Here is a 21,655-nt window from a genome sequence, read left to right as displayed (position 1 = left end):
TTTATTTTTTTAATGTTAACTTTAACGGAATATTCTTATATTTAACGGAAGTTTATAAATACTTAAACTTAAATAAAATAATATAAATAATTAAAAAAATTAAAATATGATATTTTTAAGATATTTTACAATGATAATTATTTAAAAATAATAAAAAATTAAAATATGATATTTTTGAGATATTTTATAATAAATATTATTTGTAAATAATAAATAATTAAACCTGATAAAATATGATATTTTTGAAATATTTTACAATGATAATTATTTAAAAATAATAAAATTATATGTTTTATAACTTAAATAAAATTTAAATAAACTTAAACTCACTTGTTAAAATAATATCATATTAAATATAAAATATAATCTACTGTGAATTAACAAAAAATTATTTTTTTTACATTAACAAGAAACTTAAATTTAAAATCCACATATAATATTTAATATTTCATTAAACATATAATATATAATCTCTTGTTGTCATTCCCAAATTTAAAAACTAGAACAAGCATAAATTTAAACAAAAATAAATAAATTATTTAATTAAAATAGGATATTTATTTGAAATTTATATGATATTAATATAAATTTAATAAAAATAATTAATAAATTTTATAAATAAAACTAAGCAAATGTGCATATTGCACGTTGCTTATATCTAGTAATTATAAAAATATAAACATTGAGAAAAATAAGAATTCTATTAACATTTTAATTTATTAATAATTGACAAATAAAAGTTTATTATGATTATTAATGTCAAAATATTGGATTTTTTATCGTGTTGTGCTTTCGGCTAGTTTGTTCGTGCTTTAGTATCGTGCGATTGTCGTGTCGTACGGTGCTTAGGCCCATGTTGTGCCGTGCCAATTTTCAATTCATGTCGTGTCTACCCGAGTCCTATATTTTTTCGTGCTGTATTGTGCTCGTGCCTCCCGAACTTGTGCTAGTTTCGTGACGTGTTAGAAAGTCCCACCCGTATTCACAGCTCTGGACCGTATTCACAGCTCTGGACCGTATTCACAGCTCTACACGTACGACTAAACAATGGGTAAATTTGTATCTTACCTAAGGGGTCTGACCCCACAAAAACCCGTTTTTGATAGGATAGGCAGGGAACGAAGCAAACAAGAGTGGAAGCTTGTTCTCGCATTCCCGAACGAAGATGGCGACTCTTTCACTCTCAGCACTTCATTCAATTTCTACCCGCAAACCCATTTTTTCCTTCGTCGTTCCAAGCTCTTCTCCGGTCGCTATTCCATGTCGTAACACTCGCCTCCGGAGCTACGGCGTTGCTGGCTCCTCAAGGTGTTGGATAGCCTTAACGGCGAACTCGAACAAGTCCCGTGGAGTTACAAAGGTGAGGTCTGTGGAAGAAGAAACCCTAGTTCTGGAGCAAGAAGAAGAGCAAGCTACAACCCAACAAGAAGGAGAAGGGGAAGCAGCCTCGCCGTCGGAGCAGCAAGCCGTCTCAGTTCCCGTTTCGGCCTCGGACACTCTCACCATGTTCTATCAGGTGAATTTTCCTTGTTACATTTGGTTTTTTATTTTTATGATTACATAAAACTGCATTCCTTTTGGGAATTAGGAATTAATTATATAGTACATAGGCATTGCTAATAGCACGGCTACGTTAACTTTTGTGTTTGAGCATTTGGAAAGTACCAATGCAAGTGTTTAAGATTTCGTTTATGGGAAATTGTTTCTCTCATTGGCTTTCAAATACTTTAATTTTGTCCCTTTTGCTTGACAATTGCTTGTTCATTTTGATAATGCTGGTCTGAATTTAACTTTAAACTTTTTTTTTTAATGATAAATAAGCCCGTAAATTGTGACTGATTATTACAATTGCTTCATTGGAAGTTTAAGAGGTAGATGGTGAGCACTCCCGATAGATGCAGAAGTTTCAAATTCACCCAAAATAAGGCATACATCTTATACTCTATTTTACAACAATGAATAGTAAAATATATTTTATTAGTTTTTTTCGTTTTTAATTAATAATTTTTTTTTGCAGTAATTTTTAATTTTTTTTATATGTGTGTATATATTAATATTATATATTTAAAAATAGAATATTTTAATGATGTAAAGAAGAAGAGCATCTATTACTATTGCATTAGTGGGTCTTTCTTGTTCTTTCTTGTTTTGGATATTTGAGTTGAGAGTTTTTTGGATGTTTATGAGCCTTGTCTCAGCCTTTAGTAGTTCCTTAACTTATTGAGTAACATCCTTCTTTTGCATATATGAAGGCAGATGGAACAATGAGTGAGGCGGGTATTCCAAGGGTGGTCGACGCCTTAGAGGTATATTAATGTAGTCCCTAATTATTTTTGTTTACCTTTACGGTGCAATGCTACATTATAGAGTTACATACAAGTTTCTATTGTTCAACAACATTAGCCGAAAGCGATGCTATATATCAAGGGGAGAGGGGGGGAGGAGCATAACTGTTTTTGAGGATGAATACCATATGAAATGCTGGTAAACATGAGATGCTGACTTAGTATGGATTTTATTTCTCATCAAATTACATTTTGATCTTCGAAACGGGTGTTTTTGGCTGATGTTCTGAGATAATGAAAGTCAATAGATAATCACAGTTTGTTAAAGTTTCTATAAAAAGTAGCTGGAATTCAATAAAGTCGAGAAAGATAGGTGGACAAATATATGATGTTTGCAAACTTTCGACTGATTATTGGCTTTTATATCTTTTAAGGAAAAAGAATTTGAGCAATATCTATTCGTTTGATCTGCTCTTATGGATATTCTTATCTGTTCTTTCTACCTACTACATTTGAAAATTGCAATTGCTGACTCATGCTTTATCTTGCAGCAAATTCAGGGTGTTTCCAATTTGAAGGTTAATGTCATTGAGGGCATTGCTAGTGTTGAGGTATGTATAGACTGATGCTTGTTGTTTCTTATGTTTAGCCTACGGCTACTTACTTCCCGTGATGACAGTTATGTGTTCGATAGTCCTAAATCTTCAACTACATTATTAGCATATGGAAACCTTATGTTTGTCATGGTAGATCACAAACACCTATGACTTGCAAATTATTTTGTCAAATCTTTCTCTCTAGCATGTTTAGCTAATTGAATAGGAATCATTATGATTACTAAAATGATTGAATAGGAATCATTATGTTCACTAAAATGAGGAGTGGGAGAACTTGGTGAGATAAGGGGGAAAAGAACGAGAATACTTTTTTTGTCCAATAATCCAATTAGTCTCCATGGTTTCTATTTTTCTTTATTTCCTTTTCTAAAATTAAAATTCAAAAGATAATTTTGCATTAAAAAATCTATCTCACTAAAATTACTATTTTATATATTTTTAATCAAAAATGACAATTTAGTCAATTTAAACACGCCACAAGTGCATGTCTTATTTAGGAGGTCAACTTCATCATTTAGCTCACCATCTAACACATGAAACTCGTGCCTCCCTATTGCATAAGGGATCAAAAATCAAGTTTTCTCAGCCAGATCCACCAAATCTTTCTCATAGGTCGGTGCAAGAGTTGTAGTTATCTTCTCACTAGTTTCTCTCCTATCATGAAACCAGGACTGTAGTGTGAAGCGAATAAAATTCTACGAATGTAGTTATCGGAAAGCTCCTAGCAACTCGAATCTTATTGTTGAAATTTTTAGCGTAATTGCTTGTCATTATATTATACTTAATATCTAGAAAAACTAACATTTAATAGTAATGTACATTTACAAGATTTCATAAATTAAAATACAATTCACAATGATATACCTATTTCCAGGAAAGTAAGCACGAGACCACTTATCAAATCTCATGCTTTCTAGGTATTGAGCAATAGCTGGGTCTTTTGATTTGATTTTTTCGAAGTGAGCTTGGAACTGAGATTTCCTAAAAGCATATGCTGCATTATACATCAATACATGACAATAATCAGTCTTGAATTTAGTAACCACATTCATACTAATGTGGTGGTAGCAAACACCGTGATAGGCATCGGGGAAAATAGTTTCCAAGACATGTGTAATACTTGTATGCCTGTCAGATACAAATGTCAGGTCATCGACTTCTCCAATCGCTTCCTTTAGCTTTGACATGAAATACTTCCAAGAATCATGATTCTCACTATCCACAATACAAAATGCAACTGGATATAGAAGGTTATTTGTTTCCAGCGCGACTGCACATAACATCTGCCCATCGTATTTTGTCTTTAAAAAAGTGTCGTCCACACATAACACAAGACGACATGTACGAAACCATCTTCTACTTGCTCCTTGCGAGAAAAATCAATATTTGAACCAATCCTCCTCAGTGACAAAATCTGTCAACGTCCCGGGATTTTTCTGTTGAAACATGAACAGGTACAGTAGTAACTTCTCATAGGATGTTTCCAGTGCCCCTCTGACATAAGAAAGAGCCTTCTCTCAGTATCTCCAAGTTTTTCCATATGACATGTATGCATTGGATACAGTCTGATATTTTTTCTTTATACAATGACCAATGACTCAAGGTATAGCTTGGTGTCACGGGCCGGCTATTTGGGGGTTCCAACTAGACGAAACGTGCGGCACTTGCAGACTCTTCAAGCTAGCAAGTCAGCCTACAACACACACCTACAGGCAAACAGACTCAGCAGTTAGCCACATACACATCTCGGACATGCAACGGGCAATAACGAAGTATGAGCAAGCACAAAGCAAGTCATTCCTAGGAACGTCCACACAACACAAAGCACACAACAAGGCAAGTGGCACACAAAGGCCTAACGAAGGTAACAAACAAGTAACACATAAGCAACAAGGAAGTACACAGGGGCAAGTATGGATAAATGTTATTTCATTAATATATAGCCTTGATAGGGCAAGGGAGTACACAGCTTTGGCCCCTATCTGCTGATGGCCATGGTGCTTCCCTAAGTCACCAGGTCACCTCCCCCTAAGGAGCCTTCTAGGGAAATAAAGTCTTCCCAGGAACATATATGATTTTTGTCTGGGAGACATATGCAATATTACAAAACTGTCACTACCCTAACCCATGAGGTTGCTTGGTGCAAGACTTGATTAATGATCAAGCACCAAGGCATGCTCATTACAAAATGGCCCCATGTGGGTGTGCCAAAGGGGCAGCACGCCACACTCTCCCCCACTTAATCTTTCAGCGCCCTCGACGAAGTAGCTTGTAGATCTTCAATCTTCTGCGTGAGCTTCTTCAAGTCTTCCGCCCTTTCCCAGCTGATTTCGTCATCAGCGAGCCCCTTCCATTTTACCAGATATTCCTTATGCTTTTTACGGTCAGTGGTGACCGTTCTTTCCGCCAGGATTTCTTCAGGTTGACGCTTGCTCCTTGGCTGAACACTGACTCCTCCTCTGGTTGACTGGTTGCGCTCTGGATTGGCTGGATCTTCATGATACGGCTTCAAGTTGCTGACGTGAAGGACCGGGTGTATCTTCATCCAAGCGGGTAGGTCGACTTTGTATGAAGTTAGGCCAACTTTTGAGATGACTGAGACTGGACCCTCGTACTTGCGGACGAGTCTGATGTCTTTGTCCCCTCGGAATCTCAACTGTTCGGGCCGCAGCTTGATTAACACTAAGTCACCTGCTTTGAACTCCAGTGATCTGCGCTTCTGATCTGCCCACTTCTTCATTCTTCTTGAGGCTTTCTCTAGGTAAGCTCGGGCAATCTCTGTTGTCTTCTTCCAGTCTTTGGTGAAGTGAAAGGCTCGCGGGTTCCGACCGCGATATTCGTCCACTGTGTGGGGTAACAGTGGTTGCTGTCCATTAACAACTTCAAAAGGGCTCTTATTCGACGAAGAACTCTTTTGAGAGTTGAAACAAAATTGAGCTACATCGAGTAGTTGCAGCCAATTCTTCTGATTGGCATTGACAAAGTGGCGCAAGTACTCTTCCAACATCCCATTGAATCTTTCTGTCTGCCCATCTGTCTGCGGATGGTAGCTCGAGGAAATATTCAGTTGTGACCCCAAGAAATTGAATAATTCGGACCAAAACGTCCCCGTGAATCTTCCATCTCGGTCACTGACTATGTTCTGGGGCACTCCCCAATATTTGACAATATGTTTGAAAAATTGTCTGGCTGTCTCTTCTGCCGAACAGTACTTCGACACTGGGATGAATGTTGCATACTTCGAGAATCTATCCACGACCACCAAGATCGCACTTAAATCTCCTGTCTTCGGAAGACTGGTGATAAAGTCAAGCGACACGCTCTCCCACGGTCGGCTTGGGACTCGCAAGGCTCCAACAACCCAGGTGTCTTGTTCCTATCGACCTTGTCTTGCTGGCAGACCAGACAGATCTTGGTGTACTCCACTATATCGTCCCGCATTTGTGGCCAGTAGTATCCCTGCTTCAAAAGGGCATGGGTTCTCTGCCACCCTGGATGACCTGCCCACAGAGTGTCATGACACTCGCTTAGTAATGTCCTTCGCAAATCTCCAGCTTTTGGAACATACAAGCGCCCCCCTTTAGCCCACAGAAGGTCATCCTCCACCAAGAACTGGCGAGTCTTGCCTTCTTTGACGAGCTTCAGGATGGTCCTGACAACTGGGTCTTTCTCCAGGTTTTCTCCAGGTTTTCTCCAGGATGGTCCTGACAAGTGGAGTGTTCACCACGCTAGCCGACAAGCTAGCCATGATCTTTAAAGTCGCCAACTCCGCTTTGCGACTCAAGGCGTCAGCTGCCTGGTTTAAGCGTCCTGCCCTGTGCTCAAAACGGAAATCGAATTCCGCCACAAACTCCCACCATCGAGCCTACTTAGGGGTCAGCTTCGGCTGAGTAAAGAAATGACTCACAACTGCATTATCCGTCTTCACTACGAACTTTGACCCCAGCAAGTAATGCCTCCACACTCGCAAGCAATGTATAACTGCGAGGAGCTCCTTCTCCTGAGCAGTATACCTCCTCTCAGCTTCAGACAGTTTGCGACTTTCGTATGCGACCGGGTGGTCCTCTTGTACTAGTATCCCTCCCAGAGCATAATCTGATGCATCTGTCTGTACTTCGAAGGGCTTGCTAATAGTTGGCAAGGCAAGAACAGGATCCTTCATCATGGCTTCTTTCAAACTTCTGAACGCTTCAGCACATTTGTCAGTCCACGCCCAAATCACACCCTTTTTCAGAAGCTCGGTCAAGGGTGTCGCCGTTCTTGAGTAGCCATCCACAAATCGTCTATAGTAGTTGGCTAGGCCCAAGAAGGAGCGGAGTTCTTTCACGTTTGTGGGAGCTTTCCATTCCTGGATTGCCCTCACCTTCTCCAGATCCATACGAATACGGCCACGTTCCACCACGTGGCCTAAGAACTTGATGCTCTCCTGTGCGAACGAGCATTTCTCTCGCTTCACATATAGCTGGTTCTCTCTCAATTTCTGAAACACTTGAGCCAAGTGTTCTTGATGTTCTTCAATCGAGGCGCTATAAACCACGATGTCATCCAAGTACACCACCACGAACTTATCTAGATACTCGTGGAATACTTGGTTCATTAGTGTGCAGAAGGTAGCAGGTGCGTTTGTCAACCCAAACGGCATTACTCGAAACTCAAATGCTCTGTATCGAGTAACACACGTAGTTTTTGGTGCATCCCCATCTGCAATCCGCACCTGATAATAGCCCGATCTCAAGTCCAACTTTGTGAAATATTTGGCTCCACTTAGCTGGTCGAACAAATCAGCGATTAGATGAATAGGGTATGTGTTGCGAACTGTCACCTTATTGAGAGCCCTATAGTCGATGCACAGTCTCAAGCTCCCATCGTGCTTCTTCTGGAATAGCACCGGTGCGCCATATGGCGCCTTCGACGGTCTGATGAAGCCTGCCTCCAATAGCTCTTTTAATTGCTTCCTCAATTCTTCTAGCTCAGGGGGTGCCATTCTGTATGGTGCTTTTGTTGGAGGTTTCGCTCCAGGCACCAGCTCTATCTGGTGATCAATCCCCCTCTTTGGTGGCAAGGCTTTGGGGAGTTTATCTGGCATCACATCCCCATACACCTTCAAGACCCTCGTAATTTCTAGTGGAACAATTTCTTCCACTACTTCTTCGAACACGGTGGGTACAGCTACATAAGTCGGCTCCTGCTTCCTCAAACCCTTCTTGAACTGTAAAGCTGATAGAAGCTTCACAGCAGGGGGTGGCTTCACCTTTGCAGGTACCATTGAAGGAGTCTCTCCCATTATGAGTAAGCTTCCAGTGGCAGGAATTGGAATGTCACCTTTCTCGGTTAGAAAGTCCATTCCCAAAACTACATCGAAGTCGTCCATATGGACGACCACCAAATCAGTCTGCCCTTCCCACGTGTCGATCTTCACTTGTACCCCTCTAGCCACGCCAGATGTGGCCAAGGCTTTGGAGTTGACCGCCTTCATGCGGCCTGCATCTTTCTCCAGCTTTAGTCCCAGTCGCTTTGCTTCGAGTTCAGAGATGAAGTTGTGGGTGGCGCCAGTATCAATCATCACGCTTTTGGCAGGTTTGCCATTGATAGCGGCATCCACGAACATTAGCCCTTTCCCCAGGGTCTTCTTCCCTTTCTCGCCATGCTTCTTGAGAGCGTTCAACAGGCGGACAGCGCCCATGTGCGCGTACTCTTCTTCTTCCTCTTTTCCTTCACCCTGTTGTTCTTGGCCAATGAGGGCATTTATCTTGCCCCGGAATTGGCAAACTGCCGACTTGTGTGGGCCTTTGCAAATCCAACAAGCTAGCGGCTTCTTCCCTACAGCAGCATCTGTCCCACTGGAAGAATTGGACTCAGCTGTCCTCTTCTCTCCCCCACTCTTACCCTGCCAAGACTTCCCAGACTTCTTACTCCCGGCGCTACTTGAGCTGGCTGGAGGGATAGCCCTTTTCGGCAGGCTACTCTCCGGAGTGTAGTCTGTTAAGCGTTCGGCAGCAACTTGAGCGGTGGCTAGATCAGTCACCCGCTGTCTTTGAAGTTCTTGCTTGGCCCATGGTTTCAATCCCTCGAGGAAGCAGAAGAGCCTGTCCACTTCGGACATGTCTTTAATATCGAGCATCAGTCCCGAAAATCTCTTTACATACTCTCGGACTGTCCCGACTTGTTTAAGCTCTCGTAACTGGCGACGAGCTATGTAAGCTACATTTTCTGGCAGAAACTGCGTCTTTAATTCCCTCTTCAGGTCCGCCCAAGATGTGATGGTACACCTGTCATTCTCTATATCATCATATTTGGTCCTCCACCACACTTTGGCATCCCCCGACAAATACATGGTAGCCATGGCGACCTTTCCATCTTCCGAATCGGCCCGCACGACTCTAAAGTAATGTTCCATGTCAAAGAGGAAATTCTCCAAATCTTTTGCGTCTCTGGCCCCATTATAGGGCCTCGGCTCGGGTACTTTGGCTCGGCCATATTGCATACCTATCGGCCATGTTGCAGGGGCATTCCCAACCGCTCGCATGGTCAGGTTTACCTTGGCAGACAGCTCAGCCATTTCTTCTCTGAGTACACTTACTGCCTCCCTGCAATCTTCCGTCGTGTCATTTATTGAAACTTCTTGTTCCTTTAGCATGCGCTCCACTGCCGCGATGCGCTCTTCCCACCACGGGGAAATAGAAGTACTTGTTGGAGTGTTTCTTTTCTCCAACGCGATAATTCTGGATAGAAGAACATCATTCTCCTTCTCCAACGCAGCTATGCGATTGTATGCATCAGACGAACCCGAGTCCTGACTTGCAGAGGAAAGATCCCTGACCCTCTCATCCAGGCCATCTAGTTCCCCTACTCGCTTCTCAAGAGCTTCGATCCTCTGAGTGTTGCTCACCATAGTGTGTTTTTGCCAAGCGCTTTCTAACTTGGTTCTGATACCAACTGTCACGGGCCGGCTATTTGGGGGTTCCAACTAGACGAAACGTGCGGCACTTGCAGACTCTTCAAGCTAGCAAGTCAGCCTACAACACACACCTACAGGCAAACAGACTCAGCGGTTAGCCATATACACATCTCGGACATGCAACGGGCAATAACGAAGTATGAGCAAGCACAAAGCAAGTCATTCCTAGGAACGTCCACACAACACAAAGCACACAACAAGGCAAGTGGCACACAAATGCCCAACGAAGGTAACAAACAAGTAACACATAAGCAACAAGGAAGTACACAGGGGCAAGTATGGATAAATGTTATTTCATTAATATATAGCCTTGATAGGGCAAGGGAGTACACAGCTTTGGCCCCTATCTGCTGATGGCCATGGTGCTTCCCTAAGTCACCAGGTCACCTCCCCCTAAGGAGCCTTCTAGGGAAATAAAGTCTTCCTAGGAACATACATGATTTTTGTCTGGGAGACATATGCAATATTACAAAACTGCCACTACCCTAACCCATGAGGTTGCTTGGTGCAAGACTTGACTAATGATCAAGCACCAAGGCATGCTCATTACAAAATGGCCCCATGTGGGTGTGCCAAAGGGGCAGCACGCCACACTTGGCAATGACCTTTATGTCGGAGGTCAAGTGAGCAAGTGTGTTTATTGGTGAAATGAGTTATCTCGAACATATCAGATTTATGCATTCTCTTTCCCCTCAATCTCCACCCACAGTCAGGATTCTTGCAAGTGATATACCAAACTTCAGTACCTGACTTTTTCACCACAAACTCGAAGCTCGGCTTCATTGCATACAAGTGTCTTCGTCTTCAACTCTAACTTGTTCTCAAAAACCTTCCCAACTTCTATTAATCCACAACTCACTCCAGATAACGTGGAGAAAACATAAGAGGGGCTTGGGATATCTTTAGCAGTATATGTCGGAGAACTCCATCTATTTCTATCGTCTTGTGTAGCTGAACGACTGCTCTCTGAGCCAGGAGTTCTATGTCCTTGGCTTTCTTGACGTCTTGGCAAGGGTCGTACATTTAAATTATCTACTTGCTCCACAAGTAGCATCGACAACCGATCCTCGAAGTTATCATCAGAACTATTGCACCCCTTAACTCTTTCATCATCATCACCAAAATGGGCAACTGAATCGTCATTGACATAAGACTCGTACTCATACCCATCATCATGTGGAAGATTTGTGGGGGAAAAAAGTTTCATCTTGACTAGGACCTCCCATGCATACACTTGGCCCAGTTGCTATTTGTGGAACAGCTGTGCAAGATTGATTATGATTTTCCATATTAACCCTAGGAGATGGATCAAGAAGAGTAATGTTCTTTGCAATAGAACTAATGCATAAACGAACCTGATGTCTTAAAGACTTCGAATTGTCAAGAATAAGAGCACTAACTTCATCATTCGTGATTTCAATGGGATTTAGGCTAAAATCATTGCATGTAATCTACACTTCCAACTTTAAGTCAAACAATGACGTATCCACTTTCAACTTCGAATACAACTTCAATAATTCTATGTAACCAACATCAATTGGTACATGTATTATAGTGTTCAAACCAACTTTGAAATTTCATTTCTCTCATTTCTGTTTCCAAACACCGTTGTAAGAAACAATTATATTAACTCTGGAACCTGCAAATTTACAAAAAAAAAACATAAGAAAATTATATAAATAAAGTATAATCGATGATGAATTGATGCCTATGTAATGCTATCTGTATTGTAGTTAAACATCGATGTCACATCAATGACATTTCGATGCATAATCGATGCTGATGGTCGCCATCTGTACGCGATTCCATTTCGATGGTATATTGATGTCATATTGATGCTGAACCACATTAACATATATAACATCAATATACCATTGATGTTGTATCGAAAATAACATCTAAATTATATGTTCGCCCCAGCATCGAAATGCAATCGATGTACTATCAAAATGCCATCACTTCAGCATCGATTTCGAATGGCACCTACCTATTTCCAGATCCGAAGAACAGATCAAAAAATGCAGAGAAAAATACCACACTCAACACCAGAACAGTTCGAATCTAATATTTAACCATAGCATTTCATAATCAAGTAGATAGAATAAAAAGATACTCATGATTTTTTCTCTTAAAAAATGCCAAGAATGACAATTTCTTCATTTGAAATGAGACTTCCAGATCCGAGCAGTCAAATTTCTTCACTGATTTTAGTATATTCGACAATTCTATTTAGGTTGCTGTGAAAATGGCTGTGAATGATGGAGGAGAGAGAAATAGATAAAGAAATGTGTGAAGTGTTAAATTTTCCCTATTTTTAACTAATGAGTGTATTTTTGTCCACAATAGGGGAAGGGGCACATTAGTGGGATAATTTTTATAATGACATGTTAAAAAATTTAACTATACTATAATGCATATAGTGTAAAATTTCCTTTGGCAATCCTGTTTCGACAAAACTTTCTCTATCTATAACTATAAGACTAGAAAAATAAAAATAAACTGCAAGACTGGAACAACATCGCTGTTTTCAATCAATTGTGTTTGCTCACTCCAACTCTGTTGGACCTTTCTCTCTCATTCACTCACTTCACCTTCATTGGCTGCCATCCACTTCTATTACAAGTATGTTTACATGACTCTCTGTTGAATTGTATGCAACCGGTTTATGTTTTTCCTCTAGCTTAGTGTTAATTGTCCATGGGGTCAAGGCTCTGAGAGTTTATTCATTGCTTAATATCATTAACCAGTAGCTTATGCTAAGATTCTTCCTTCCCATTTTCTATTTTCTCAATTTGAAAACAGGAGTCTTTTCACATACCAAGTGTTTGATAAAATGTCGATGAACTCATGCATTGCGTTGCTGCTTCAACTTTACTATCTTATTTTATGTATTTGGTTTTGTGAATGGGTGGGATAACATGGAATATGATTAACTTGTTTGTGGTTCGGTTTTTATAGATAATGGCATCCTCTTGTACAATGGTGACTTGCACACCATATCAGCTTCCTTTATGTTCTACGGTTGGCTCCTCTAGGTGGAGTACGAATTTCTTGAGAGTTTACAGTCCAAGGAGAGGAATAAGTGGTTTGTTTTTTCGCCAAAAGCACTCAAATATGAAAACTTTTGCCATGGAGTCAAACCAAGTATCCTCGTTGAAACCTCACCAGGTAACTTGGGAAGATCCTGATGATGGCAGTGATAGTGAAGATGAAGAGGAAGAGGAAGAAAATAACTTGGATTTTGAAAGTGACTGGGAAGAAGAGAAGAATGATGCTATGGATACTAGTGTTGGTATACAAAATTCACAAAGGGACACATATGAAGAAGATCTTGTGAAAGGTTATTCTGCCAAAAATATAACAAACTGGATAGATTTCATTTATGAGATATATGACTAGTTTATTCTTAGCATTTAGCTCTTATGGGGTTACTTATTGGTTATCATTGATTTACAGAGGTTGAACAACTTTTAGGACCAGAAGAAAGAGCAATCTTGTTTCAGTCTTCAACTCCTAACTTGGAAAAAATATCAACAGTAATAATTTAAAGTTTTTCATTTTCCTTTGTCTGCATTTTTTCTGTGAGTTTTTCTACATGACAACCATTATATTCTGGGAGAGATAACTTGCAAATTTTAAGCATCCATTTTATGTTCAAGTATAGTAATATATTTCTTATTATCTTAAACAATTTTGATTGTATTATAAAATATTTTGATCATATAGGAGCTAAGACTTGTGTATTACATAGTTTTCTTAAAATAGACTTGCGTATCATATAGCTTGAGTATTGCAAGATCTTCTACTGCTGATAACAACTAAATGTTTGATTGCTCGCTTATGGAGTTATGAATGTAGTTCACTAATATTGAACAATTCGTTATTCAGGAGAAATGGTTCCCGTTGCACACCCTTGCATTATCTGGACAAATTCCGTTCTTGGACGAACTATTGGAACAAGGTGTAGACATTGATTTTGTTGATAAGGCAAGATTAGAACTCGTACTAGTTCCACATTTACTTGGTTTAACGAGTTTCATTTTATCCATGCTAAAATTCGTCTAATAGTAGTTCTCATGGACTCTTGTGAAATAGGATGGTCTAACTGCTCTTCACACAACAGTTATAGGAAACAAAGTGGCTGTTATTAGCCATCTGTTGAGAAAAGGTGCAAGTCCTCACATCAAAGATAAGGTGAGGATAAATTTAGAATTTAGTTCTTTATTTCTCATTTCTTTTCTCCCAAATTTTCGTTCATAATTATTTTTCTATAACAGGATGGTGCTACACCACTTCATTATGCAACTCAAGTTGGTTCCATGCAAACAGTGAAGTTACTCATAAAATACAACGTTGATCTCAATGTAGCTGATAATGTAAGTATTTGTGAAAAATTAGTCTTTGATAATCTTTATTGATAGAGAATAAGGCCTTTAAATAGGCACTATGCAGGTATAAACAAATTTGATATTTAATACCAAATATTCTAGAGTAATTACAGATATTCTAAGGTAAATCAATTAGCCTAAAACTATATAATCTAATTATAGTAACTTTCTAAAAATTCAGCTTGATTTCCTTATTAGAAAGATACTGAGTAAATGCTTAATATACAATATTTTCTACACTCTCCCTCAAGCTGGTGCACAGAGACTCTACATGCCGAACTTGCAAACTAACTAGTTGAAACTTACTGTTGATAGCCCTTAAGTTAGTAAGTCAGCCTGTTGTTGCTTGCTAGGAATATATACAACACATAGTTCATTTCCATCATTTTTTTCTTTAACAAAGTGTATGTCCACTTCAACATGCTTGGTTCTGTCGTGATGGATTGCGTTGTGTGCTATGTTGATTGCTGACTTGCTATCGCTGTACCACTTTAAATGCTCGGTCCTTTGAAGTTATAATTCTTCAAGTAAGTGTTTGATCCAAATTAATTCGCATACTCCTTGAGCAAGAGCTCTGAATTCTACTTTGACACTACTTCGGGCTACCACTGGTTGCTTCCTACTCCTCCAAGTAACAAAGTTCCCCCATACTTTAGTACAATATCTAGTTGTTGATTTTCCATCTTCAACTGACCCTGCCTGTTTAACGCCCAAAATGTGACTACCATTAAGCGGTAGTTGTAGTAAAATCGGGCGGTCGATCCACAAGGAGGTAACCTAAAACTAAAAGATTAGTAGAAAATAACAAAAAAAGTTAATAACAATAAATAAATAAAATTGTAAATGAAAAGAGGTTTGAGATTTTGGTATTGTCTTTTTGATAAAGTGATAAAATGAGATAAGTGAAATAAAGATAAGATGTAATATAATCAAGAGTTTGAGAAATTGAAAGGTTTCAAGAATCATCCATATACTTGTTTAGTTGGTTACTTGATTTACAAAAATACAAGTAAATAGTTCACATCCCAACATTTACTTGGAAAATCTAACATTAAAGTTTGTATTCTTTTCTAACAGTTATAAAGCTCTTTGCTTTATAAACACAATGTTAATCTTATGAAAAATCTAAAAATGACAAAATACCCAAGGGCAATAATGCAATAGAATATTAGACATAAAACTTTGTATTAATATTACTTTTACTAATTAGAAGCATATAGAAAGAGCATGACTAGTCCTATATATTATTAGCACAAGTAAATAAAGATAACAAAATAAAAATTGAGGATGAAAGAACATAAATAACTCAAATACATTACGTTAAAAACATAGTAACTCAAAGTAGCAAAATAACATCACTAGCATATGGAATCATCCCTAACCTTCCTAGGAAGATTAGGCCATTATGTTTATGATTATCATAAAATTCTAAGAAGAAAATATGAGAAGAAAGTGAGTAGAAATTTTGCTATAGTTTTTTTACTCTAAAAATTACATTCTAAGTGTGAAGGAGTTCTTATTTATAGAGGGAGAAATGACTAAAAATAAATTAAACAACAAAATGGGGTTTATCAAATAAATTTAAAATATTAATAATAAAATATGATTTTGAAAAATAAAATCTTATTATTAATATTAACATGGCTATTTTGGTGTATGGTCATTTGTTCCTTTTCTAAAATCCACAAAAACATGAACGTTAAAGCTCAAAATAGTAATGTGCAAGGCCCAATACCCACAAAACATGGGTTGAAGGTGGCTGGTGGCAGAAGAGGGTTTTGACCCATTCCCAGCCAGTGGGAAGGCGCCATGTAGGCGCTGGCTGGGAGAGGAGAAGGGCCGGATGGGTGCTGGGTTGCGTTGGGCTGCTGGACCTATTGGGCTTGCTGAAAGGAGGCTTGGCTGCTTACAGTTGAACTCGGGCTGGGCCTGCTGAGGAGTTACGTTGGAGCTTCTAGAGGGTTACGTTGGGCTGCTGAAGCTGTGTGGGTCAAGAGGTCGACTGAAGAAGGCTGAGGACAGGTGGAGCGCAGCTGGCTCGGCTTGGTGGCTGGGCTTCTCCTTCAGTTGGGCCGTTGGGAGTGCTGAAACAAAACAACATATTACTTCTTAAAAATGTCATTTTTAATTTAATTCTTTTCTCTTTTCCCTTTTTCTTTTCTTTTGCTTTTATTAATGTCAAAATGCAACATGCTTTATATAAATTAAATTAAAATTAATATTTTTCATTAAATAAATATATCAAAATAATTTTAAGCTTAGTAAAATGTCATTTTTAAGTACTAATCACTGCCCAATCTACATCTGGGAAGGCTTCAACTCCTCTTTCCTCGTTCATTTTTAATAGTAATCCATTTCCTGGTGTTTTCTTCAGATAATGTAAAATTCTATACACAGCTTCCAAGTGTTCTTCGAATAGATTGTGCATGTATTGGCTAACCAAGCTCACAACAAATGCATTATTAGGCCTTGTGTGTGTGGGATAGGTAGATCAATTTTCCCACTAACCGCTGGTACATTCCCTTGTCAATTGGCTCCTCTTTTGTTGGTTTATACTTGCCTTTTAGTTCAACTAGTGTTGTCACAGGTTTACAACCACTCATTCCTGTTTTCTTGAGTAGATCTAGCACATATTTTCTTTTGAGACACAACAATTTCTTGTTTTGTTCTTACAACCTTCATTCCTAGAAAATATTTCATTGGTCCAAGATTTTTTACCTTGAATTCTTGGGCTAGCAAGCCTTTAAGTCCTTGCTCTCCACAATCATCACCAGTGAGTATCATGTCATCAACATAGACAATGAGAATAGTTCCCTTACCCTCTTGTGAGTGTTTGAAGAATAAGGTGTGATCCGATTGAGCCTGCTTATACCCATACTGTTTTACCACCAGATTAAATCATTCAAACCATGCCCGTGGAGATTTTTTTAAGTTGTAGAGACTTTTTTAGGTGATAAACATTCTCTTTTACATATCTTTCCTCAGACCCTGGAGGGATTCTCATGAAATCTTCCTCTTCCAAATGCCCATCGAGGAAGGCATTTTGATGTCTAGTTGTTGTAGGGGCCAATCAAGATTTGCAGCAACTGATAGCAGAACCATGACTGTGTTTAACTTGGCAACGAGTGCAAATGTCTCGTTGTAGTCCACTCCATATGTTTGGGTGAATCCTTTTGCAACTAGTCTCACTTTGTATTGGTCTATCGTTCCATTAGCCTTGTGTTTAACCGTAATTACCCAGTTACATCTAACCACATGTTTATCTCTAGGTCGATTGACTATTGTCCACGTTGTGTTGGTTTCTAGTACCCCAATTTCTTCGTAGACTACCTTCTTCCATTCTTTCTGTGAGAGGGCCTCAGTTATGTCCTTAGGAACTGCCACTTGCTCGCTAGAAAAACTTTATATTTCAAAGTTATTCTACTATAGCAGACATATCTGGACATTGAATGTAAAGTACAACTTCAGACTCGTTCCTCTTGGCAATAGGTAACTCAGACTCGGGTTCCACCATACTATGGCTCAACATTAGGAATATCATTAGGCAAGATGGGATTGAGAGAAGGATCACTTACATTAGGAACAGTTTGTGGGTCAGACTCATGAGAAGTTGGAGCAGTAGTTGGTTGTATTACTTGATGGTCCTTTGGTCGTCGAGAGTAAACTAAAAGTTCTGTAGTTTGGGGCTCAGATTGTTGCTCAAATGTTCCTATGTCAGATAGAGAAGGAGATGAGGGATTGATGTGAATAGTTTGATCAATTTCTGGGATAGCTTTAGATAGGCAAGTATCCCAACTAGAAACTTCACTCAATGTCCCGCCCTGAAGTGAAATGTTGGGATGAAAAGGTTGTTCTTCATTGAGTGTGATGTCTAAGGAGACTTACATACGTCGAGTAGAAGGACGATAGCATTTATATCCCTTTTTGGTAGGAGAGTAGCCCAAAAAAACACACCTAAGAGCATGCGGATCAAATTTGGATCGGTTTGGACCTAGAGTATGGACATAAGAAGTACAATCAAACATTTTTAAGGGGAGATTAGAAACAAGATGAGTATGTGGATATGTTTTAAGAAGGATAGAGAGTGTATGTTTAGCAAACTGACAAATGTCATACTTAAAGGAACTAGGGTGGCATAGCCTATAAAGCCACTGCATAATATCATTATTACGAGAAGCAATACAACCAAAAACAAAAAATTTATTTACTGAGCAGGAGGAAACAGATCAATGTAATACAACCCACTACATGTCTTCGCACTCTCAATTGTCTTCCCCGAGGACATATCCTGAAAAGTACAACAGAGTGGTGAGAAAGAGACAAAACATTGCTGATCTCGAGTGATTTTATTGGCAGAGAGCAGATTATTGGATAAATTTGGGACATGAATGACATCATAAAAAGTAATAGAAGGGGTTTACCAGCCACAAAGGAGAGGGAACCGTCAACAATCTTAATATTTTGAGTACCTGGACAAGGAGTGTATGTGGTAAACTAATGGGACTGACCAGTCATGTGATTCGAGGGCCCTAAATCTACAATCCAGGCAGAGTTTTGAACATTGAAAGCAACGGAGGTACCTGGATGTGAAGAGGATGATGGAGTAGATGCAGTAGCATTCTTGGAGGTATTAAGAAACTGATGGAGCTGGGTGATCTGAGCTGGAGTGAATGGGAAAGGCACAGATGGAGCGGCAATGAAGGGCTGGCCTTCCGAAGGGGCACGAGCAAAGGAGCGAGGCTTCCAATCAGCAAGCTGAGTTATCATCGGAGCGAGGCTTCCATCAGAAGAGTTTTTGTTGAAATTGTCCACAAGGATAGAGACGAAGGCTGAGAGAGAGGGAAAAAAAAAAAGAGGCTTCGAAATTTGTAGGTTAGAGGGAAATCTCTAATACCATGTGGAAAATTAGCCTTTGATAATCTTTATTGATAATAAGACCTTTAAATAGGAACTGTACAAGTATAAACAAATCTAGTATTTAATATCAAATATTGTAGAGTAATTACAGATATTTTAGGGTAAATCAATTAGCCTAAAACTATATAATCGAATTATAGTAACTTTCTAATAATTCAGCTTGATTTCCTTATTGGAAAGATACTGAGTAAATGCTTAATATACAATATTTTGTACAATATTAATTTCAAGTATAACCAACACCTCTAAAAAGTATATCAATTGATCTAACTTTCTATTATGCTTATATTTCAGGAGGAATGGACACCATTGCACATTGCTGTACAAACTAGAAATAGAGATATAGTGAAAGTTTTATTATTGAATGGTGCGGATGCCAACAGAAGAAACAAGGTAACCTTCTTAAAGCACACATTTGACTTACATTAGTGGTTCATGCTGATTAATCTAGTTGAGGAAATAGAATGGTAACATGGTTGATTGACTCTATTCAGGATGGAAAAACACCTCTGGATTTGAGCTTATGTTATGGCAAAGATTTCAAGTCTTATGATCTTGCCTCTTTACTGAAGGTTATACCAGCAAACAGAGAGACTTAATGTGCAGGATCTTGCTGAAACTTACAACCTTCATCGTAAATATATGATATATATATAAGTAATGGTATTGGTTGGTGCTTCAATCTTCTCATATAGTTTCCACCTGGGAATTGTCTCATGGTCAATTGATCTTCATTCCCAACTTGGATATGGAGGATCTGTTATTGAATTATGGATTTTGGGTTGCAGTTGAGTACATCATTGTCTTGAATTTTATGCACATATGGAGAGATCTGAAGCACATTGAGAAAGGTCAAATTTGAGGCTCGGTTGCAGATGCGTGCATTATTAAATGAAGCTCTTTTTTTCTTTCTTTTTTGGGTGCTAATTTTGTTTATGAACCTCACAAAAATACTTTTGTTCTTGTAAATATTCCATTTTATAGTTAGAAGCTTGTACTTGTATCATTTGCGATATTTAGTTTTTAATTCCCAGTCGTTAAAACGAACAATGTTGCTGAATATCGTGCATTACTTTTAGAACTTAAACAAGCTCTCAAAAAAGGATTTAAACATGTACGTTGTCAGGGTGACTCTATGGTTGTCTGTATGCATGTTTGTTGAGTGTGTACCCTAAGATACATGTAATTGTCGTCCATTTTATGCTTAATTCATTGACACATTATGCTGATGTTACAAGTTAAGAGAGGGAATAATTGATTTGTGCTGAAAGAATCTGAGTTTGCAAGGTTAAAAATTGGATAACTGAAAATGAAAGTATTATCCAGTTAGCAATAACTTCTTATTTATTGACCTTATATAATTGTAGAGTAACTTTGTTTATGTGCTTCTGATCTCCCACTTGAATATTTTCTTCCTGTCTCAAGTGCTTTGGCTTTCAATTCTGAGATTTAGCATGCTTGTGGTTCTTATTCAATTTCCTAATTTCACAGATTCAGGGCAAGTGAAAAATCAAAAACCAGAATATGGCTGACTTGTGTAAACAGGCAAAGGAACTCACGGAAAAGTTTTTGTCGTTTCAGATCAATCATGTTCTCAGGATGTGTGGATATTGACTTATTTCTTTTAAAATTAAGCACTATATTGGTGTTTATCTCAAAATTAGCATAATTTGACATGCAACATTTTTTGTAATGTAATAAAAACTCCTCATTATTCAGGAATATAATTCTGCAGCTGATGTTCAAACAAACCAAGCAGTATATGTTAGGGGTGAGGAACTTATAGCATGACTCAATCTACAATTCCTTCTTTATTTGATTTGAAATGTTTTTATTTTCGCCAATTTAACCTGACCTTGTTGTGCTTCAACAGATGGAGAAGTTGAAGAGGATTGTAAGAAGAAATAATGTAAAGTCTAGAGAGAGAGAGCTACTTTTGCTCCTAAATTGTGTCCAGAATCAGACGTATGTTGTGGTGGCTCAGTTATTTGGTTGAACTTGTATTTTTGTTCAATTGGTACTTAGTATCAAACTGTGTTATATTTTAAGTAAATTAATATAGAATTAGGCTTGCCCTTATCCTACGTTGACGTGGTTCTTCGCCAACAAGTAATTAAGAAAATAAGAGAAAGAGATTAGTGCTTAATAATGAACCGAAATAGGTAAATGATCTTTAAATGGACTGATGACACAACTACATTTTTAGGTGGTTCAAAGGTTAAAATCATTCTACTCCACCAGCCAATATTATTGCTATATTTCTGATATTCTTTACAGGATATTTCATTACACCATAGAATCCAACCCTTTGCAACTCCCAGGGTTTCCATATTTATAGGAGAGGGCACCTGGAAGTTGGTAAAGGGAGTCATCCCGTGACTTTCTTACCCATCATGTCACTTCTGTGACACTCATGATTAATTTCTAGAACCTGACAAATGAAGTGTGGTCTAATCAACAGGTAAGAGGATAATGGGCCGCACGGCCCAA

The 21,655-nt window shown here is 38.6% G+C and overlaps 1 protein-coding gene across 3 annotated transcripts; it reads left to right on the top strand.

Annotated features, from left to right (window-relative positions):
• The first annotated feature begins 1,100 nt into the window (after positions 1–1,100).
• Positions 1,101–21,249, top strand: LOC133818101 (ankyrin repeat domain-containing protein EMB506, chloroplastic-like). Of its 3 annotated transcripts, XR_009885796.1 has the most exons (13): positions 1,101–1,516; positions 2,253–2,306; positions 2,837–2,896; positions 12,819–13,200; positions 13,317–13,396; positions 13,749–13,847; positions 13,956–14,054; positions 14,138–14,236; positions 19,460–19,558; positions 19,660–20,016; positions 20,657–20,766; positions 20,885–20,936; positions 21,039–21,249. XR_009885796.1 is itself a non-coding variant. In XM_062250805.1 (10 exons), the coding sequence occupies exons 1-10, from the start codon at positions 1,166–1,168 to the stop codon at positions 19,762–19,764; spliced, it is 1,428 nt and encodes a 475-aa protein (XP_062106789.1). In that variant the 5' UTR covers positions 1,101–1,165; the 3' UTR covers positions 19,765–20,340. The 3 variants fall into 3 exon arrangements, 1 of the variants encoding a protein (XP_062106789.1); XR_009885795.1 differs by having other exon boundaries at positions 20,657–20,936; XM_062250805.1 differs by lacking the exons at positions 20,657–20,766; positions 20,885–20,936; positions 21,039–21,249 and having other exon boundaries at positions 19,660–20,340.
• The last annotated feature ends 406 nt before the right edge of the window (positions 21,250–21,655 follow it).

This window comes from Humulus lupulus, chromosome 2 (assembly GCF_963169125.1).
Source record: "Humulus lupulus chromosome 2, drHumLupu1.1, whole genome shotgun sequence".
In the NCBI taxonomy this organism is placed as follows: Eukaryota; Viridiplantae; Streptophyta; class Magnoliopsida; order Rosales; family Cannabaceae; genus Humulus; species Humulus lupulus.
Note: the sequence above shows the minus strand (reverse complement) of the source record. Positions and strands in the feature narration are given on the sequence as shown.

What these genes read in the sequence shown, in the direction of transcription:
- LOC133818101 (XM_062250805.1), top strand. Translation starts at nt 1,166, where the DNA reads ATGGCGACTCTTTCACTCTCAGCACTTCATTCAATTTCTACCCGCAAA. An exon ending in CTCTCACCATGTTCTATCAG is followed by an intron (nt 1,517 to 2,252) that starts GTGAATTTTCCT and finishes GCATATATGAAG; the next exon opens with GCAGATGGAACAATGAGTGA. An exon ending in AGGGCATTGCTAGTGTTGAG is followed by an intron (nt 2,897 to 12,818) that starts GTATGTATAGAC and finishes CGGTTTTTATAG; the next exon opens with ATAATGGCATCCTCTTGTAC.